At 44.0% G+C, this 22,703-nt stretch overlaps 1 protein-coding gene across 2 annotated transcripts in view; it reads left to right on the top strand.

Moving 5' to 3' along the window:
- Positions 1 to 22,703, top strand: part of ZC3HAV1 (zinc finger CCCH-type containing, antiviral 1) — a 67,608-nt gene that overhangs the window by 12,283 nt on the left and 32,622 nt on the right. The window contains exons 2-5 of one of the 2 annotated variants that reach the window (XM_019030282.3): positions 9,473 to 9,608; positions 15,154 to 15,406; positions 18,937 to 20,076; positions 20,527 to 20,628. In XM_019030282.3, the coding sequence (XP_018885827.3) occupies positions 9,473 to 9,608; positions 15,154 to 15,406; positions 18,937 to 20,076; positions 20,527 to 20,628 (1,631 nt within the window). 2 annotated transcript variants of the gene reach the window in all.

Here is a 22,703-nt window from a genome sequence, read left to right as displayed (position 1 = left end):
ATAGTGACAAATGAAGCATGTGATAACACAATATTTTCTACTTTTTACGTAATGCAGAGATGGCAAAATTACACATTTAAAATAAGTAGATATATTTTTCCATCCATTAAATGGTTCTAATTTGCTTACTGCTTCTGCCTGTATTTACTTCCAAACCAGGTATCTGCGAGCTTTACCTACGGCTACTTTGGAACAGAAGAAGCCATAATAACATAGAGGTGAAAAAGGGGTAAAAGGTTTCAGGAGCACCTAGGATTTCAGGCCCAGTGAGAAATCACTTTAACCAAATTGCAGCAGGGGAGCTGGTCTCAGGTTGGGAGGAGAGAGGGGAGACTTATTTCATGATCTTTTCCCTATTTCCCATACAGGGAAGAGATAGTATTTTATTATTTTTTATGTATTATTTTGTATTTACTTATTTATTTATTAAAATAGAGACCGGGGTCTCAATATTTTTTTTAGGCTGATCTAAAACTCCCGAGCTCAAGCCACCCTCCTGCCCCAGCCTCCTGAATAGGTGGGATTACAGATGTGTACCACCACTCCTGGCACTGGGAAGATATTTTAATATGTTTTAGACCAATTTAGAACATCAAGCTAAAAGAGGTCATCCAAGGGAAATCGTTTCCTAACATTTTGATCCCGCATGCCTATCAGCAGAGAATGTTTTGAGCATGTACTCCTAATGTGTGTACATTTATTTAAACATTCTATGATGGAAAATTCTTAATTTGTATACTATTTACTGTTCTACTTTTAAAAACTTTTTAAAATCAATTTTATTGAGGTATGATTTACATACAATAAAATGTACCCATTTAAAGTGTATGGAGGCCGGGCGCCATGGCTCATCCTGTAATCCCAGCACTTTGGGAGGCCAAGGCAGGCAGCTCACTTGAGGTCAGGAATTTCACCAGAGATGGTGAAACCCCATCTCTACTAAAAAAACAAAAAAAATTTAGCTGGGCATGGTGGCGTGCACTTGTAATCCCAGCTACTCAGGAGGCTGAGGCAGGAGAATCTCTTGAACCCAGGATGTGGAGGTTGCAGTAAGTCGAGATTGCACCATTGCCCTCCAACCTGGGCGACAGCGTGAGACTCCATCTTAAAAATAAAGGTAAATAATGTGTATGGTTTAAAGAGTTTTGATAAATGGATGCCCCTGTGTAACCATCAGAACACTCTAGATACAGAACATTTTCATCAGCCCTAAAGGTTCTCTTGTGCCCCTTCTCAGTTAACCAGGGAGTCCCCCCACTCCTCCAGCCCTTTCAGCCCAGGCAATACTTTTCTGGGCTGAAAAGATTTTTTTACATTAAAAAATATAAGGAGTTCCGGCCGGGCTTGGTGGCTTATGCCTGTAATCCCAGCACTTTAGGAGGCCGAGGCAAGCGGATCACGAGGTCAGGAGATCCAGACCATCCTGGCTAACACGGTGAAACCCCGTCTCTACTAAAAATACAAAAAACTAGCCGGGCGTGGTGGCGGGCACCTGTAATCCCAGCTACTCGGGAGGCTGAGGCAGGAGAATGACGTGAACCCAGGAGATGGAGCTTGCAATGAGCCGAGATCGCGCCACTGCACTCCAGCCTGGGCGACAGAGTGAGACTCCCTCTCAAAAAGAAAAAAAAAATATATATATATATATATATGTATGTATATATATACATGTATGTATATATATATGTATGTATATATATATACATGTATATATATATACACATACATATATATGTATGTGTATATATATGTATATATACATGTATATATATATGTATATATACATGTATATATATATATGGAGTTCCAATATTTGTTTCCATCCATGATGGATTGTTTTGAGTAGCTTCTGGGATGCAGTTACCTAGCTTTGGAGCAGTGCTTCTCAAACTTGGACATGCATTTTCATCACATGGGAGAGTCTACTAAAATGCAGGTTCCCAAGTCACCTATTGGAAATTCTGTTCTGAAGAGGAGGGTTGGGGCCTGAGAATCTGCGTTTTTATTCATTTATTTTTAAAATTTTCTTTTTCTTTTTTTCTTTTTTTTTTTTTTTTTTAGACAGAGCCTCCCTCTCTCACCCAGGCCGGAGTGCAGTGGCACGATCTCTGCTCACTGCAACCTCTGCCTCCTGGGTTCAAGCAATCCTCCCACCAAGCAATCCTCCCACCTCAGCTCTGAAGTAGCTGGGATTGCAGGCCTCTGCCACCATGCCCGGCTAACTTCTTGTATTTTCAATAGAGACAAGTTTTTGTCATGTTGCCCAGGCTGGTCATGAATTCCTGAGCTCAAGCTATCCACCCTCTTCAGCCTCCCAAGCTGCTGGGATTACAGATGTAAGCCACTGCGCTCCAGGATCTGCATTTTAAATACCACCCTAAAGAATCCATTTGCAGGGGTCAAACCACACTTTCAGAAACATATAATTCCTTGGGGGTACACTTCCTGGAAGACTGCAAATGCAGAGTTTTATGTGGCTTTCAAGTTTGAGGGAGTGAGTAAAAGAAATGAATTTTTTAGTTCTGAATGAATGAAAGATTTTTCTTTAAGTGATCTTTCTCAGAGATTAGGGGTTCTATGACTTTTATGTGACAGACCAAAAGACATAGGAAACTTTTGGCATCCTAGGTACCAGGTCAATAAATATTTATTGAGCACAAACTTTATGTCACAAATGATAGACAATTCTAGAGGCTTCTACCCCGTCCTTTGTCACTCACAGGATCCTGAAATACTGTCAACCAGTTAATTAATCTCTCTCTGGTTAATATTCGTTAACTTTCAGAGGGACTTATGCTGGGAAGTATTGTGGCGGGTGGTGGGGAGAAGCCAGCCTGTGAGAGGAGAGGGGGCTTGTGTGAAGTACTTTCTCTGATCATCAAGATTTTGGTGGCCGGGTACGGTGGCTCACGCCTGTAATCCCAGCTCTTTGGGAGGCCGAGACGGGTGGATCACCTGAGGTCAGCAGTTCAAGACCAGCCTGATCAACATGGAGAAACCCCGTCTCTACTAAAAATATAAAATTAGCCGGGAGTGGTGGTGCATGCCTATAATCCCAGCTACTCGGGAGGCTGAGGCAGGAGAATCACTTGAACCCGGGAGGCGGAGGTTGCGGTGAGCTGAGATCGCGCCGAGCTGAGATTGCGCCATTGCACTCCAGCTTGAGCAACAAGACTGGAACTCCGTCTCAAAAAACAAACAAACAAAAAAAAATTGTAGCAGTAACGCCACCACCTGCGGCCATCTACTCTCCTTTTTCTCAGTCCTGATGTGGACCTAGGGCAATGCTTCTCAAACTTTGCTGCATGTTGGGATCACTTAGGAAATCTTTAAAAAATACTGATGCCCGACTCCTACATTCTGATTTAATTAGGGTTTGAATTGGACATTGGGATTTTGTTTTTTTAAGTCCCTAGATGGTTTTTAATGGGCAACAAAGCTTGTGAACCATGAACTTAGGGGACTAGAGAAGTCAAGACTGGAGAGACTGTCCATAATAACAGAAAGATGATATTTTGGTGGCACTGGTGCTGTTTGTCCCACTCTTGGTACAACTGTAGGGTATGTGCGGATTCTTGGCCTCTGGCCTCCCCTATCCTCAGCAGGCCCAGCCTCTTCTGCTCTCCAGTCTTGCAAGGCCCTCGGTGCTTTCCTCTTCCTCGGTGCAGGCTGTGGCTTGCCGTGGCTGCAGCCTTAGGGTCACCATTTTCTGCAGTGAGCTGGGGCTCTCTTTGTGCCTGGTGTGTTCTGGGTAATACAGTTGTGGTTAAAGCAAGCTCATTTTTTTCGGCTCCACCCTCTGTCTCTCCCCACATCCTTTGTTACCCTGCTCATGTGATCTCGTCTGGTCTATTCTGTTTCTCCTCCATCTCGCTAGGGGCTCTAGAGGCAGTGAACCATCCCTACCCTCTAATAACATGGCAAGTTAATCTTGAATATCAGAAGTACAAATATGGGGAATAGGAGCCTCGTGGCTTTAAAATAATATCGCGTTAGGGTTGGTTTTGACTGGTGACATTTTATTCTTTAGCTCAATGTTCTCTAGATTTTATCTTACACACATCCTGGTTCCTTTTTTACCTGGCTTATATCGTGGTGAGTGATTTCCTGTTTTCTATACAAATCAACGATCTTTTTGTTTTTGCCAACCCTATTAGGTGTTAGGGAGCAGAGGGGATGAAGGAGAGAAGGGAAGGAGTACTTCGATATAATTACTGTCCAAAAAAAAAAAAAAGACTCGGGTTACTGTCTCTTTTTGGTCTGACTGTTGAGTTCTGAGCTAGTCCTGTGTTTACCGATTTGTGAAGTGCAAGAGCTCAGAGGTGAACATCCAGTTCAGGAATCTAACCCAGAATCGAATCTGACAAGCGCATCCAGTGATTCTCAGCTCAGACTGCACGTGGGAATCACCCGGGCTCCCACCGCAGTCAGATGAAGCCAGTGTCCAGGGTGTGGCCCAGGGTTAGGTTATTTTCAACGCTGCCCAGTTGATCATTATGTATAGCCAGGAATGAGAATCACTGTGCAGGCTAGTTGTTTAGACTGCACCCGTGGTGAGAGAGAGCGCTTATTGCCTGGGCTAAAATAACATTTTGTTCTGTGGCTGGAAGAGAAAAGTGAAAAGGTCATTTGTTTTTAGGCTTTTGGCCTGAGTTCCTTAAAGAGAGACAATTCTGCTCCTTTCAAGGATGTCTTTGCTGTTTGTTTGTTTTTTGTTTTTTTTTTTAAGTTATCACTTCCTACCGCAACTCGCCCTCTTTGTTTGAGGTTTATCTGCTCCAAGTGTGGGTAGCATTCTGCAAACTCTTGTTTAGTCCTGGGAAATTCATAATAATTAGTAGGAGATCTCTTTTTGTACTGGCGAGAGGGGAGTTCCCACAGCTTCTAACCAACCTTCTGTAGGACCTGTTGTCCTTTTTGGGGAGGTGGCCCTGAGCTGCCTATACTCCAAGTATGTTCATAAAACCAGATTGTTAGACATGCAAATTCTTGGCCTCCAACCCTAGATTTACTGATTCAGACACTCCAGGGTGGAGGCCCAGGAATCTAACAGACCGCCTGTCTAGGTGATGCTGATGCATCCTAAAAGATTGAGAATCACCCTGGGATGTCTGGGATGGGGCCTGAGAATTTGCATTTCTGACAACCTCCCAAGTGATGCTGATGATGTTGGCCTAGGGACCAAATTTTCAGCATCGCTAGCTTAGCAAACCCCAAGAGGCCACGGGAGACTTTCATACTATTTCCTGGCTGAAGCCCACTAGCCAATATTAGGCACCTGGAGCTGGGACAGAGTGATCAGAAGAAAGTCGGAAGGAAGGTTCTGCCACCTGAAACCTACACATGACCCCCTTCAAGCTCTGATCGTGGCCCATGCTGCTGAGCTTGTCAGTACAATACTAATTTTCACTCGCGTCCGTGTGAAGAGACCACCAAACAGGCTTTGTGTGAGCAACAAGGGTGTTTATTTCACCTGGATGCAGGCGGGCTGAGTCCGGAAAGAGAGTCAGCGAAGGGAGATAGGGGTGGGGCCGTTTTATAGGATTTGGGTAGGTAGTGGAAAATTATAGTCAAAGGGGGTTGTTCTCTGGCGGGCAGGGGCGGGGGACACAAGGTGCTCAGTGGGGGAGCTTTTGAGCCAGGATGAGCCAGGAGAAGGAATTTCACAAGGTAATGTCATCAGTTAAGGCAGAAACAGGCCATTTTCACTTCTTTTGTGATTCTTCAGTTACTTCAGGCCATCTGGATGTATACGTGCAGGTCACAGGGGATATGATGGCTTAGCTTGGGCTCAGAGGCCTGACACTAATCACAACAAATAATGCCTATCACATAATGTGTTCCTACCACACCCTTTATGTGATTTATGTCCACAATCTCTGCTTGCACCCTGCTTAAATAGTTGCGGGAACAGTGGCTTAAATAATTCAGTATGCCGATTTAAATTTTTTTGGTTTGAAAAAGTTTCAGATCTGTTTTTGTTCATTTTTCCGGCTGGGGTTTTTGCTTGTGTTTTGGGATGCGTGTTCATTACTGGATCTTCCTCTTATCTGTCACCTTTGATTTCTCATTTTATCAGGCATCAGTTTCCCAAAGTAGGATTATCGTGACTACTAAATTAAATAACATAGGTAAAGTTCCTGTCACCTAGTAAATGCATAATAAATGTTACTTTCTGTAATTAACCCAAGTAGAAGGTAAGTGTAAACTGCCCCACCTTCGTGGCTGATCAATATCCTGAAATTAGGGCAAAGATAAAGCCCCTAAGAAGCCGCTGGGGAGAAGTCTAGGGAATGTGGGAAAACGAAGCAGAATTTGCCAGGGAAGGGGCTGCAGGTCAGACCAAGATGAGACAGAGATGTTGCAGGTTGAGACTGGGTTCAGGGTGAGAATCACAGAATCTAGAGAAATAAGAAGTTTGCCTGAGGATGGAGATGAAAAATGAGAAGGAAAACCAGGCCCCCAGGTGGGCAGCACCACGGACCCCAGCCAGTGCAGCATGGGCTAGATTTGACTTTTCTTTCAGACGTGAGCACCTTTGGAAAAGCCTGGACACCTGAGGTTCCAGGCAGAGGGCTCCCCATTAGGCTATCTGGCTTCCTTTAGTTATTTAGAGGAAGTGCTGACTTCAGGGACCTTGGAAGTGCCACACTCCTCAGCTAGGACAGGACAGGAACAATTCTGCATCTCTCCGTGACCTGCAGAGGTGCCGTAGGCTTGGCTCTAAGTTCAGGACGTCTGGGCTGGAGCTAAAGTGGAAGCAAAGATTCTTAATTCCTTCTGACTAACAAGTTGCTATGTAATGCCCAACCTTAATTTTACTAACCCTGTTTTTAGACTCTCCCTTTCCTTTAATCACCTAGCCTTGTTTCCACCTGAATTGGCTCTCCCTTAGCTAAGAGAGCCAGACAGACTTCATCTTGGCTCTTTCACTGGCAGCCCCTTCTACAAGGACTTAACTTGTGCAAGCTGACTCCCAGCACATCCAAGAATGCAATTAACTGATAAGATATGGTGGCGAGCTATATCTGCAGTTCCCAGGAATTCATCCAATTGATAACGCCCAAAGTCCCGCATCTATCACCTTGTAATAGTCCTAAAGCCCCTGCACCTGGAACTGTTTACTTTCTTGTAACCATTTATCCTTTTAACTTTTTTGCCTACTTTCCTTCAGTAAAATTGTTTTAACTAGACCCCCCCCCTCCCTTTTCTAAACCAAAGTATAAAAGAAAATCTAGCCCCTTCTTCGGGGGCGGGGAGAACTTTGAGCATTAGCCGTCTCTTGGCCGCCGGCTAAATAAACGGACTCTTAATTCTTCTCGAAGTGTGGCGTTTTCTCTAACTCGCTCAAGTACAACAGCTAAATATATCAGAGCCAGAGGGCAGAACCTGTCTTGTGGTGGGAAGTTTCAGTGAGGTCATTTTCAGCTCAATATCAAGAAGAATATTAGGGTGGCACGGTGTCTCACGTCTGTATCCCAGCACCTAGGCCTAGGTGGGAGGATCGCTTGAGCCCAGGAGTTCGAGGCTGTAGTGAGCCGTGATTGTGCCACTGCACTCCAGCCTGGACAACACAGTGAGACCCTGTCTCAAAAAGAAAAGAAAACATTAATGGTAATGGCTAATGGCCATCAGAACAATGAGGTAAGAAGATCCTTGTGAGATAAAGAGGCTCACAGTCATCTCGTCAATCCACCATAGAGAGGATTTCTGCTTTGAGGTGGAGGCTGGAGGGCATTACCTTTCTTTTCTTATTTTTTTGAGACAGAGTCTTGCTCTGTCGCCCAGGCTGGATGGAGTGCAGTGGCGCGATCTCGGCTCACTGCAAGCTCCGCCTTCCGGGTTCACGCCATTCTCCTGCCTCAGCCTCCCGAGTAACTGGGACTACAGCTATATTTAGTAGACATGGGGTTTCACCGTGTTAGCCAGGACGTCTCGATCTCCTGACCTCGTGATCCGCCCGCCTCGGCCTCCCAAAGTGCTGGGATTACAGGCATGAGCCACCGCGCCTGGCCTGCTGGAGGGGATTACTTTTCAAAGGCCCTTCTTGCTGTAGGAGTCCTTCCTCCGGGATTGATAAAGTGGAGTCTTAGCCCAGCTGCTGAGGGTTCTGGGTGGGGGCTGGCGGGGACTGGTTATCTGAAACCACAGTGCAGGACCAAAAAGCTGAGGTCGACCTTATCAGGGAGTGCCAGGAAGCCGGGGTCACAGGGTGGAGAAAGCAAGGAAAGGGCCCGCCTGGGAGAATGGCTAGGATAGAGGCTGTCGCTAGAGCCTGAGTGACTGGCCTTGACTTCTCCAGGAGGCAAGGTACACGGAGGGCTGGCCGGGTTTCAAGGTCTCGGCTCCTGGTTGACAGAGTCCTTGGTTCTCTATTTTTTCATATGAGGTTACACTGTAAGATCTGAAGGCAATCTAGAGAGTTGCAGACATGATTTACACACAAATAATAGCATTGAATAAGTGACTTTTAAAAATTAATTCTTAGAGAATAACTTTTACCTAGATGTTTACATTTTCAAAAATTCATCAATTTCAATAAGATCATTTTGCATTTCTATTTACCAGTGACAAAAAATAATAGTGCAACCGATAATATTCAATATTTTGGAAATGAAGGAGAACTATTAAAAGAAAAATTTAAATTCACAATAGGAAAAAACAGAATAAATGGAGAGATATTTTCTGTTCCAGAATCAGAAGATTTAATGAAATTAACATGATATACTTAATATCCAGTCTAATTTATGGAGTTAATAGAAATTAAATTCCTAATATACTGTTTTATGGAAATTGACATATTTTATTCCCTAATAAAATGTTTATAATGAAAATAATAGGCTGGGTGTGGTGGTTCACATCTGTAATCCCAGTGCTTTGGGAGTCCAAGGAGGGAGGATCAAAGAAAAGAATAGTTAAGCACACTAAAGAGTTTTTTGAAAAGGTGTAAGCCAATGATATGAAAAATTACTGTTAATATTTAAAGTGTATTTAAAATGTTAACAAAGGGCCAGGTGTGGTAGCTCATACCTGTAATCCCAGCACTTTAGGAGGCGGAGGTGGATGGATCACCTGAGGTCAGGAGTTCAAGGCCAGCCTGGCTAACATGGTGAAACCCCGTCTCTACTAAAAATACAAAAAATTAGCCGGGTGTGGTGGTGCGTGCCTGTGTTTCCAGCTACTCGGGAGGCTGAGGCAGGAGAATTGCTCGAACCCAGGAGGTGGAGGTTGCAGTGAGCCGAGGTTGCACCACTGCACTCCAGCCTGGGTGACAAGAGCAAAACTCTGCCTCAAAAAAAAAAAAAGTAAAAAAAAATAAATAAATATAGTGTATTCTTTAAGCAGAACCAACCTGTGTCTGTTGTCAAAGAATATGGGCATGGGTCTTTGCAGACTGAAAGTTTTATGGCTGATTTCTGTTTCTTTGCATCTGTGTAGTAGAAATACTGACCATTGTCGTGTTTTCTTCCAGGAATTTATGCAAATATTCTCATGAGGTTCTCTCAGAAGAGAACTTCAGAGTCCTGAAAAATCACGAACTCTCTGGACTGAACAAAGAGGAATTAGCAGTGCTCCTCCTCCAAAGTGATCCTTTTTTTATGCCCGAGGTAAGTTGTGATTCCTCAGTTTAAGGAGGGAGAATATTACTGGCAGTATTGTGTCACAGATATTTTGGAGTAGGAGCAGAGAAAATTCAAAATTAATGCCAGGGTTCTGCAGGTGGCAGTCGAGGCTGTTATTGAGTGAACTAAGAGATCCCAGAAATTTCTCTCCTATTTGAGGTTTTATAAGAATTTGAGTCTGGAATACCTCTCCCACTGGGCTGCAAGGGAACCCTGTGTGAATAAGTATGAGCTGAAGATCTGATAGTAGTCAGACTACTTGATGCTTTAAATCAAGGTGGCTTCTTGGAGGAGATGGACTTTGGAATGAGGTTGGGAAGTTGGCGGGGAAGATGAAGGTATGGGCTAAGCTGTTGTAACAGAGACCCCCTCAAAATACAGTGATTCAAATAAAATGTAATTTCGTTTCTCTATCTCTTGATAATCTAGGTCAGGGGTCAGCAATCTATAACCCAGAGGCCAAATCTGGCCTGCCACCTTTTTTTTTTTTTTTTTTTTTTTTTTGAGATGGAGTCTCGCTGTGTTGCTCAGGCTGGAGTGCAGTGGCACGATCTTAGCTCACTGCAACCTCTGCCTCCCAGGTTTAAGCAATTCTCCTGCCTCAGCCTCCCAAGTAGCAGGGATTACAGGTGCCTGCCACCATGCCCGGCTAATTTTTATATTTAGTAGAGACGAGGTTTCACCATGTTGGCCAGCCTGGCCTCGAACTCCCGACCTCAAGTGATCTGCCTACCTTGGCCTCCCAAAGTTCTGGGATTACAGGTGTGAGCCACCATACCCGGCCTGTTTTTATAAACAAAGTTTTATTGGAACACAACCACACCTATTCGTTTATGGCTGCTTTCACCCTGCAAGGGTGAGTTGAGTAGTTGCAGCAGAAACAGAATGGCCTACAAAGCCTAAAATATTTACTATCTGATCCTTTATGGAAAAGGTTTGCCAACTCTTGGTCTTCCCTGCATATGGACAGGGGGGTAGCCTGAGTTGTTGGGCAGCTAGACTCAATGATGTCATCAAGGGGCTCAGGTCAGTAGGTCAGCTCTGTTATCTTCAAAATGTGGCTTCCGTTTCTGTGTACAATGAGTCTGTACTCACTGTCACCATTTTCTAGCCAGTGGAAATGTAGAGAGGAAGTAAATGGAAGGCAAGCAGTTTCCTTTTTTAAAAGAGGTGACATGGACATTGAATATGGCACATCTGCTCAATCACATTGGCCAGAGATTATTACATGTCACACTTAGCTGAAAGGGAGTCTGGGAAATGTAGTTTCTGTCTGGGTAACCACGTGTCTACCTAAAACTTGGGAGCTTCTATTACTAGAAGAAAGACGGGGTCAATGGTGGATAATTAACAGTTTCATCCACTCAGGAATATAGACTTAAGGATCAGAGAATGCTGTTTAAGCCTGGTATCTGGCCCGATAAAATCCATGAATAGAGAAGTTAGCCTCACAGTTAAAGAGAGGCATAGAAACATAATGGGTGAGTGGAAGGGATGGAGAAAATGTAAGTAAAGTTGAAATTCAGTTGCACTTTTTTTTTTCTTTTTTCTTTTTCTTTTTTTTTTTTTTTTGAGACAGGATCTTGCTCTGTCACCTGGGCTGTAGTGCAATGACATGATCAGGGCTCACTGCAGCCTTGACCTCCTGGGCTGAAGTTATCCTCCTGCCTAAGCCCCCCAAGTATCTGGGGCTACAGGCATGCACCACCATAGCTGGCTAACTTTTTTTTAAATTTTAGTAGGAACAGGGTCTCACTATGTTGCCCAGGCTGGTCTTGAACTCCTGAGCTCAAGTGATCCTCCTGCCTCAGCTTCTCAAAGTACTGGGATTACAGGTGCGAGCCACTGCACCCAGCTCAGATGCACTTTTATATACAATGAGATAGCTGTTGGGGACTTCTGGAGGCTTAAGTACTTTTTGACTCTGAACTCAGTGTGTTTCCCTAAGAACTTAAAAATCTTATAACATGAGAAATGATTTTGAGTTGGCCACTGAGCTCAGGAGAGATATGAATGCAAGACACTTTATAAAGACTTGCTGGGGGTTGGGGGAGGAAAATATGTCCCATTTGCTCTCCAGCCCCATGCATTCTTCTATCTAGATACTTGGGTTTGTTTCTCTCTCTCTTTCTGTCTCCCTCTCTCTCTCTCTCTCTGCCTCTGTCTCTCTGTCTCTCTCTCTCTCTCCCTCTTTCTCTGTCTCTCTCTGTCTCATTTCCAGGAGTCCAAGGTTTAAAGGTCTTGTCTTGGGATATCTATCTCCCTTGGCCTAGGTACTAACCCAGTCCTCCATGACTACCAGCACGGGAAAAATGCCTTACACATCAACCCCGTTAAAGCTCCTGCTGACGATCAGAGACATATCATCCTTTTTCTTTCATTGAGGGAATGACAAGATGCAGTCTTGCCATGACACTTGAGAGAAGGTGTTTTGTGGTCTATCCTTAGTCTAGTGTTAACCCGGAGGCTTAGAAAGGCCATTCATCACGTCTGATCGCTGCTTCAGTTCTTCAAAAGTAACAGGTACTTTTAACATTGGGCCAAACATCTATGTTGAGTTCCTGGAGAATAAGGACCGTCTTCCTGTATTAGTCCATTTTCATGCTGTATGAAGACATACCTGAGACTGGGTAATTTATAAAGAAAAGAGGTTTAATTGGCTCACAGTTCTGCATGGTTGGGAGGCCTCAGGAAACTTACAATCATGGTGGATGGCAAAACAGGAACATCTTACATGGTGGCAAGCAAGAGAAGTGAGTGCTAAGCAAAGAGGGAAGCCCTTTATAAAACCATCACATCTTGTGAGAACTCACTATCATGAGAACAGTAGAATGGGAGTAACTGCCCCCATGATTCAATTGCCTCCTACCAGGTCCCTCCCATGACACGTGGGGATTATGGGAACTACAATTCAAGATGAGATTTGGGTGGGGACACAGCCAAACCATATCACTTCCCTTCTCTAGGGAGGAGGTCGGCAGATATGAACCTAAGACAAGGCGCTCTTGTGTAAGGGATCCCAGAAGAGCCCGTTGACTACAGTGCTGTGAGGGTCCCTATAGGAAAATGCTGTCATCATGCTTTTATCAAACAGTGCAAAGAAGAGGTCAGCATCACCCAAGGCTCCCTTTCCATTGTTAGAATTCAGTACCCACAATTAGAGGGTGGGGTGGGGTGGTGAGGTTCTTGCCTGAAGCTTATTTTTAGCTAATAATTTAATTGCTGTTTTCCACTCCTCAGAGTTAAGATCCCAGAATGGGGGACTGCATTATTTCCTGAAGTAGAGGTCTGAGGAGCTGGTTTCTGGAGTTAGCATGAGTTAGTACTGTTGGTATAAGTTTTTGTTCAAGAATGCTGGGCAAGAGAAGGCTCTAAAGGAGTGTTTTAACTTAGGGGAGTAGGATGGAATTTTTTCATAGGGCTTTGGCAGGAGGAGTCAGCCAGAGTTCAGCTAATTTCAAGAAGAGTTGGTCCAGGATGGCTCTCTAAAGATGGAGGAATTATCCCTGCAGATTTGCAGCTGTTGTTTGGGCAATTTGGATTTCTTTTTCTTTTTCTTTTTTGAGATGGAGTCTCACTCTGTCTCCCAGGCTGGAGTGCAGTGGTGCAATTTCAGGTCCTGCAACCTCCGTCTTGGGTTCAAGCGATTCTCCTGCCTCAGTTTCCCATGTAGCTGGGATTACAGCCATACACCACCACACGCAGATACTTTTTTGTATTTTTTGTAGAGATGGGGTTTCACCATGTTGGCCAGCCTGGTCTCAAACTCCTGACCTCAGGTGATCCTCCCACCTCAGCCTCCCAAAGTGCTGGGATTACACGTGTGAGCCACCATGCCACTATGCCTGGCTGATTTGGATTTTATCGGAAGGAAAGAGGAGGAAGAGAGGGGCGAAGTTAAGTGTAAGAGGCAGTGCAGAGAAACAGCTTTGTGGTTTAGGGGGTGTGAGATGGGGACCACAGTGAAATGTTTCCAGTCACTTCATTGATTGTTTTGCATTCATTCAATGAACATTTAAGAGCACCTGCAAGTGTTAGTCACAATGTTAAAATACTGGAGGTAACCAGTGGGAAGCCACACACTCAGCCCTAAAAAACTACGTATTCACACTTTTTCATTTTGCTTTGACTTGTGAGAACATAAAAAGATCAGGCAAACCTGACTGCCTGGTATATAAACTTGTACAATTGAAATGTGCTTCTTAAAGGAAGAAATGCTTTCATTTGTTCTGGTCTAATGAAGGCAGGAGCATTCTTGCTTAATATCAACGTGGGAATAGGAATGTTACCAAAACATCATTTGTGAAGTTGCTAATGGTGCTTTTTTGCTACAGCTCAAACTTTAGCGGACATCAGAATCACCCGGAAGGTTTGTTAAAACACAGACTGTTGGGCCCCACCTCTGATGGTTCAGACTCTATAGATATGGGCAAGTGCCTGAAGATTTGCATTTCTAAAAAATTTACAGGTAGTGCTGATGGTGCTGGTCCGGGGACCACACTTTGAGAATTGCTGGTCTAGAGTCTAGAATCTGGATCATAGACTTGATAGCAGTTACATATATCTATTTGAATCAGGTTTTAGCGATTATCCATGTGGCAAAATCATTGCTAGTGGGGTTTGAATCATGGCTTGCCATCTAGACGGATCACAGTGAACCATACTGATCTGGTTTGCTCAGAGTCTATCGAAGTGACTCATTACAATGTCTGAAATTCAGGTTTCTTACTAATTATATTGGTTTCCTCATTTCATGGTTCAAACACGTGCATCACACTTTATATTTTGCATAACACATTTACAAATTTTGCTATTTAGTCTGCTTAACAACTTGGTTTTTGTAGACAGAACAAATCTTTTCCTCCTGTTACAGCAAAGGAAACGGAGGCTAAGAGTAGGTAAGGGATCCCTTGAGGTCACACAGCTGCTTCCAGGGCCTCAGATTTTAAAACCAGCATCCTCCAGTTCTGTATCATATGGCGTGGCCTCAGCTGCAGTATATTCTCTGCCCTCTTTCCAGTAGGGACTACATCTCTTCAGAGCTAGTCACGTACCTGTATCTATTTAGATGGAAATACAAAACTTATCTTCTTTAGGCAATCTTTTGAGAAATGTCATTCTGCCTAGCAGAGTCTAAATTTTGGATTTCCAAACAGTTGCAGGTAAGACCCACGTGTTCTTTTCATTGCAAAGTGAGTTGATAACCAAAGATGAGCCTTCCTGTGCTGGGTTCCTTCATGATATAGGGCTCACTTTGGGTCCTGTTTGTAGCTAACCAGCTTACATTGATTCTTCCAAGGGTTATCAAATTGATCAGTATCTTTTAGTTAGTCTGTGGACCTCTTCTGCCCCAAGTAAATCACCAATTGAATGTGACTCATCAAAGACTGCAGAATATGCATGTATTTTTCCCCCTTTGGTATATCTCTGCTTGCTTCAGAGATTTTTGCACACGTGAGCTTGCCTTAATCAATGTTTGGCAAATACAAGAAGGTGTTTTGACTCTGGCTATTGTTTCTCCCTTCTGTAGATATGCAAAAGTTATAAGGGAGAGGGTCGGCAGCAGATTTGTAACCAGCAGCCACCGTGTTCAAGACTCCACATCTGTGACCACTTCACCCGAGGGAACTGTCGTTTTCCCAACTGCCTCCGGTCCCATAACCTGATGGACAGAAAGGTGCTGGCCATCATGAGGGAGCACGGGCTGAACCCTGACGTGGTCCAGAACATCCAGGACATCTGCAACAGCAAGCACATGCAGAAGAATCCCCTGGGGCCCAGAGGTAAAGGCCTTTTCTTTTTCAATTGTGTGAACTCTTTTTTTTTTTTTTTTTTTGAGACAGAGTCCCTCTCTGTCACCCAAGCTGGAGTACAGTGGCATGATCTCAGCTCACTGCAACGTCTGCCTCCCAGGTTCAAGTGATTCTCCTGCCTCAGCCTCCTGAGTAGCTGGGATTACAGGTGTGCACCACCACACCCAGCTAATTTTTGTATAAATTAGAGATGGGGTTTCGCCATGTTGGCCAGGCTGGCCTTGAACTCCTTACCTAAGGTAATCTCCCTGCCTCAGCCTTTCAAAGTGCTGGGATTACAGGCATGAGCCACTGCACCCAGCCAATTGTGTGAACTTTCAAATCAGCAGAAATCACAAGGAAAGAAAAACTGCCATAATCACTCTACCTTGCCATGTAAAACTCTTCATTTTCCCTTCCAAACTTCATGCATATGTATACACCATTTTTACATAATTATAATGGTAGTATACATGCAGTGTTTGCAATTCAATTTTTATGCTTAGCACTATTGCCCCCCCCAGGTTTAAAAAAGTGTATATCATTTTTCTAAAAACTAATTAATAAAGCTTTTTTTAAGGAAAAGAAACAAACATAAAATTGTTTAGATTTATCAGCTGTTAACATTTTGTCCCAATTGCTTTAGCACTTTCTTTCTCTCTATGTATACATGCAGCTACTCACACACACGTAGAACATTTGGTGTTTAAAGCATTTGATATATGTAAATATCACGACATTTCACACCTGAATATATCAGCATGTATCTCCTCAGAACAAGGCCATTCTCTTACATAATCACAAGACAATTAATACAGAAAATTTATTATTGATGCAAAACTATGTACAATTTAATTTATGGTCCTCAGTGCCATTTCTTTAAAAAAAAACAATATTTTAAAATTTCTAAAAAAAACACAATAACTCCCATTCCCTTCTTTCCCCAGCCCCTGGCAACTAACATTCTGCTTTCTGTTTGTATGAATTTGACAACCCTAGGTACTTCATATAAGTGGAATCGTACAATATTTATCCTTTTCTGACTGGCTTATTTCACTTAGCATGATGTCCTCAGGGTTCATCCATGTTATAGCATATGTCAGAATGAATATTTCATTGTATGTATATAATTATAAATTTTTTATCCATTCATCTGTCGATGGATATTTGGGCCATTTCCAGTTTGGCTATTGTGAATAATGCTGCTGTAAACATGGTGTACAGATACCACTTTGAGACCCTGTTTTCAGTTCTTTGGGGGTATATAATCAGAAGTAGAATTGCTGGATCATATGGTAATTCTATGTTTAATTTTTGGAGGAACAATCATACCATTTTTTGTAGCAGCTGTGCCATTTTTCATTTCTGCCAGCAGTGCACATGGGTTCAAATTTCTCACATCCTCTATCATTTTGTGTTTTCTGATTTTTTTTTTTTAGTAATAGCCATCCTAAGGAGTATGAAGTGCTATTACTTTTTTTTTTCTTTCTTGTTTTGAGACAGAGTCTCACTCTGTCACCCAGGCTGGAGTTCAGTGGTGCGACCTCGGCTCACTGCAATGGCCGGCCGTCTCCTGGGTTCAAGTGATTCTTCTGCTTCAGTCTCCCAAGTAGCTGGGATTACAGGTGCCTGCCACCACTCCCAGCTAATTTTTGTATTTTTAGTAGAGACGGGGTTTCATCATGTTGGCCAGGCTGGTCTTGAACTCCTGACCTCAAGTGATCCACCCACCTTAGCCTCCCAAAGTGTTGGGATTACAGGCGTAAGCCACCATGCCCAGCCAAGTGCTGCTATTTCTGAAGCATTTTCATATTATATAATGGCATTCATTTTTAATGTCTTTATGAAGTGGATGTAGGAAAGATGAATTTTATGAAGCAGATAGAATACATGATTCTAAGATTCTGTGCAAAGCAACGAACAATTAAACCTCCTTATATTTGGGAAATGGTTTATCATTTACAAGGGACTTTCATCCCAAATAAATATTTCATCATTGTTCCTCACAGTGAAACCACAAAGAAAGGTAGATATGTCATTTTTTAGCCTTACTTAAGAGGATAAAGAAACTGAGGCTCAGAAACAGTAAGCAATGTTTATTGCAAGCAGCCTCAGCTCATTTTTAGAAGAATGAAGGATAATGTAATGAAGAAATAAAAGGTAACATTTTCAAGGCCTCACATCACAGAAAGTAGCAGAGTGCATGTTCTGATCCCATATCTAATGCTTCTTCTCTTTCACTACAGTTTCCTCTGAACAGAGGAATGTCTGGAGGGATGGGTTTTGGTGGTAGCTTCTCAATGTAAACTTATTGTGAATGAGAAAGATCGGTATATATTTTCACTTCTAGTTAATCTCCTGAGTTAAGCCTTTTCTTGACAGGAGGAGGGTGTTTGCTTTTACTACATTACTACTGCCCCCTGGGTTTGGAAGAGAAAAAAAATGTCTCTTCTACCCCTTCCCCACACAAAAAAGCACAATTCACACACACACACGAGCACACATGCACACCTCACATTCACACACCACACGTGCACATGTGCCTCAAACACAGACATGCACATCTTCCACATGTACCCCCGGCACACAAACACACCCCACATAAACATCACATGCATGCACGCCACACACACTCCACACGCGCTCACAAACACACCCTAACTCCTTCCTTCCTCCCTGCTTCCAGAAGGGTGTGACCTATCAAGTTTCTAGAGGAAGGCCAATTCCCTGCAGGCCACACTGCTTTGTCAATGTTGACTTCTGATATACTTTGGCCTTATGGAGTGGGATGAAGAAAACTGGAAAAATTTCCAGCTTAAACAAAGTCAGGCCTTTAGACTGTGGTTTTATTTTCTGTTGGTTTGTTTGAAGCATTGTGAATCTGTCAATAGCCAGGTACACCCGTATCACAATATGGGCAAAATCGAATGCTTTCTGGAAAATCTTCTCTGATTTGCCCTGATCTATCTCTCCATTGACCCCAGTGATGAACGTTGACTCAGGACCAGGAGATAGTGGACAGCCCCACCTAAAAGTTTTGGGGTTTGGGGGCTACTTTGAGACCCCGAAGAGAGCCAGGGACTCTCATCCTAGAGATGATCCTCACTGTCATCCTAGGCCATGGAATGACGTGCTCTGCCGTGCAGGCAGAATGTCAAGATTCTTTCATCAGCTGACACAGTTGGTGAGCACCTGTAGTCTCAGCTACTCAGGAGGCTCAGGTGGGAGGATCGCTGGAGCCCAGGAGTTCGAGCTTGCAGTGAGCTGTGGTCGGGCCACTGCATTCCAGCCTGGGCAACAGAGCAACACTCCATCTCTTAAAAACAAAAACAAAAACAAAAAAACCCATCATTGTCAAACCACCCATCTTCAAGATTTTTACACATCAGATTACGCCAAGTAATTTGATAGCACTTGGATAGCAAAGCTACAAAAGTGAAGAGGAGGAAGGGTGGTAGGAACTCAGTCACATTAACTCCGATGTTCATTATTTTGTTTCATTTTGGCTTTTTTTCCCTTAGCTCCTTCTTCACATCGTAGAAACATGGCATATAGGGCTAGAAGCAAGAGTAGAGATCGGTTCTTTCAGGGCAGCCAAGAATTTCTTGCGTCTGCTTCAGCGTCTGCTGAGAGGTCCTGCACACCTAGTCCAGATCAGATCGGCCACAGGGCTTCCCTGGAGGACGCGCCTGTGGACGATCTCACCCGCAAGTTCACGTATCTGGGGAGTCAGGATCACGCTCGGCCTCCCTCAGGCTCGTCCAAGGCTACCGATCTTGGAGGAACAAGTCAGGCCGGGGCAAGCCAGAGGTTTTTAGAGAACGGCAGTCAAGAGGACCTCTTGCATGGAAATCCAGGCAGCACTTACCTTGCTTCCAATTCAACACCAGCCCCCAACTGGAAGAGCCTCACATCCTGGACGAATGACCAAGGCGCCAGGAGAAAGACTGTGTTTTCTCCCACGCTACCTGCCGCCCGCTCTTCTCTTGGCTCTCTGCAAACACCTGAAGCTGTGACCACCAGAAAGGGCACAGGCTTGCTTTCCTCAGACTACAGGATCATCAATGGCAAAAGTGGAACTCAGGACATCCAGCCTGGCCCTCTTTTTAATAATAATGCTGATGGAGTGGCCACAGATATAATTTCTACCAGATCCTTAAATTACAAAAGCACTAGCAGCGGTCAGAGAGAAATATCATCACCTAGGATTCAGGATGCTGGACCTGCTTCCCGAGATGTCCAGGCCACTGGCAGAATCGCAGATGATGCTGACCCGAGAGTAGCACTTGTTAATGGTAAATACAAAGGGAAGACACTTTGGGCTAGTACATTTGTTCATGATATACCAAATGGCTCTAGTCAAGTGGTGGATAAAACTACTGATGTAGAAAAAACTGGTGCCACTGGTTTTGGCTTAACAATGGCAGTCAAGGCAGAAAAAGATATGTTACGTACTGGAAGTCAGAGTCTGAGGAACCTGGTCCCCACCACACCTGGGGAATCCACTGCCCCTGCACAAGTCAGCACTCTGCCTCAGTCACCTGCTGCCCTTTCCTCAAGCAACAGAGCTGCAGTCTGGGGGGCCCAAGGGCAGAACTGCACCCAGGTTCCTGTTTCCTCTGCCAGCGAGCTCACAAGGAAGACAACAGGCTCTGCTCAGTGTAAGTCACTGAAGGACAAAGGGGCCTCTGTGTCTTGAGTCTGCAGCAGAGTGGCTATGGCTGGTGGTTTTTCCCTGGATGTTCCCCAGTTCTTAAAGGGTAGAGAGTTAGAGGGTTTCGGTTATGGGGTGGTCTGGTGAGGAGGTTGACTAGTGAAGACAGGGAAGGGCCAACCAGTAGAACCACAGGGAATAAGCTGCCACATTTATTGACAATAGGAATATTTCAACTATGATTTAAGAAATAAACATAGCTTTCACAGGACTCTGAGGTCCACATTTTTGTTTTACGGAGGGGCTGTCTAGACGCTCATGGGCAAAACATAAATCATAGGAATTTTCTTGAACACGGCCCCCATTTCAGATATTCTTTCCCATTGTGAGACCAAGTGCTTTGATTTTTGGTGTACATATTAAGATCAGCATACATGCATCCTTTTTTGTTTCATAGATTCTTTATCTGATGTCACCAGTACCACACCTTCTAGGGTGGATGATCATGACTCAAAGGAAATTTGTCTTGACCATCTGTGTAAGGGTTGTCCGCTTAATGGTGAGTAACCTAAGGACTTTTCTGTAAGCTTCTACCTTTTGGCCATTGTAAATAACACTGCTATGAACATGGGTGTGCAAATGCCTTCTGAAAACCCTGCTTTCAATTCTTTTGGATATATACCCAGAAGTGGAGTTGGGGGATCATATAGTACTTCTATGTTTAATTTTTTTTTGGAGGAACTATTATTCATAGTGGCTATACCATTTTTCTTTCCCACCAGCAATGCACAAGGGTTCAAATTTCTGCACATCCTCACCAACACTTGTTCTTTTTGTGTGTGTTTGTTTGCCTTTTTTGTTCGTTTGTTTTGAGACGGAGTCTCACTCTGTCACCCAGGATGGAGTGCAGTGGTGTAATCTCAGCTCACTGCAACCTCTGCCCCCTGGGTTCAAGTGATTCTCCTGCCTCAGCCTCCCAAGTAGCTGGGGTTACAGGCGTGTGCCACCACGTCCGGCTAATTTTTGTATTTTTAGTAGAGACGAGGTTTTTGCATGTTGGCCAGGCTGGTCTTGAACTCCTGACCTCAAGTGATCCACCCGCCTCGGCCTTCCAAAGTGCTGGGATTACAGGCATGAGCCACTGTGCCCAGCCACTGTTTGTCTTTGATAGCAGCCATTCTAACAAGTGTGAGGTGTGGACTATAATGAGTGGTTGTGTACTTCTCAGTCAGCCAAGTCTCAAGTAGGGCCACTCTATGGGTGTCCCTGCAGTGTCTAAACCTGTCTTTTTTGTTTGTTTGTTTTGAAGTTGTCACACATCTTCATTTTGAATATTTCAAAACAATTTAAACATAACATAAGGCAAATTTTGAAAAACAGAACTATCTTCTGTCTTCCTGTACTGTAGCTTATAACATCAATTCATTCTTCAGCCGGCATTCCTGCAATGGCTGTCTTTTGTATGCCTAGCCCTGTGCCAAATATGTAAGGGGGATGTAAGCTAAACCATAGTGCAGCCTTCTCTTTAGTAAGTTTATAATTAAGGTAGGGCATGAAAACATCCACAAAATGCCAGGCATAGTGGCTTACGCCTGTAATCCCAGAACTTTGGGAGGCTGAGGCAGGTGGATCACTTGAGGCCAGGAGTTCAAGACCAGTCTGGCCATCATGGTGACAACCCATCTCTACTAAAAATACAAAAATTAGCTGGGCGTGGTGGCACATGCCTGTAATCCCAGCTACTCGGGAGACTGAGGCAGGAGAATTTCTTGAACCCGGGAGGTGAAGGTTGCAGTGAGCCAAGACTGCGCCATTGCACTCCAGCCTGGGCAACAGAGTGAGTGAGATTCTGCCTCAAAACAAAAACAAAAACAAAAACAAACAAAAAATTTGCAAATGGGAAAACTGCGTGAAGTAAGTAAAAACATAAAAAATTAACCCCCAACTGACTACTGGGTACTGGCTAAAGGAATGCAAAAAATACAAGTCAGATGGGGATGGAGTGAGATTCGTTAAGAGAATCTTTCTGGAAGAGATGAACTGTAGGCCAGGGCTTCAAGGAAATAAAGGCTGTTGCCTCTGCTGGAGAGCATTTTGGCTTGACACACTTGGGGGGGTGCAGAAAGGGTAACTAAATTTCTGATTACCTCAAATTTCTATCTGGGTGGAGTGACTTTGGGGGCAGTGGGGAATTTTTGTTTCCTTTTCTTTTTCTTTTTTTTTTTTGAGACAGAATTTCACTCTGTCACCCAGGCTGGAGTGCAGTGGGGGTGATCTCGGCTCACCGCAACCTCCACCTCCCAGATTTCAAGTGATTCTCCTGCCTCAGTCTCCCGAGAAGCTGGGATTACAGGCACCCACTACCATGCCTGGCTAATTTTTGTATTTTTAGTAGAGACAGGATTTCACCATGTTGGCTAGGCTGGTTGTGAACTCCTGGCCTCAAATGATCCGCCTGTTTCGGCCTCCCAAAGTGGTGGGATTACAGATGTGAGCCACCACACTCTGCCTGAATTTTTGTTTTCTGATGAGTCTCCAAGGTAATGAAGGAACCTGGATAATGGACACACAGCAGTGTCAGCTGGTATAGATGGGACCTGTCTGGCAGGGGGCAGGGCAGGCATGGATGGGGAA

Source organism: Gorilla gorilla, chromosome 6 (assembly GCF_029281585.2).
Source record: "Gorilla gorilla gorilla isolate KB3781 chromosome 6, NHGRI_mGorGor1-v2.1_pri, whole genome shotgun sequence".
Taxonomy (NCBI): domain Eukaryota; kingdom Metazoa; phylum Chordata; class Mammalia; order Primates; family Hominidae; genus Gorilla; species Gorilla gorilla.
The sequence above is the reverse complement of the archived record's forward strand: the minus strand, read 5'-3'. Positions and strand labels throughout refer to the sequence as shown.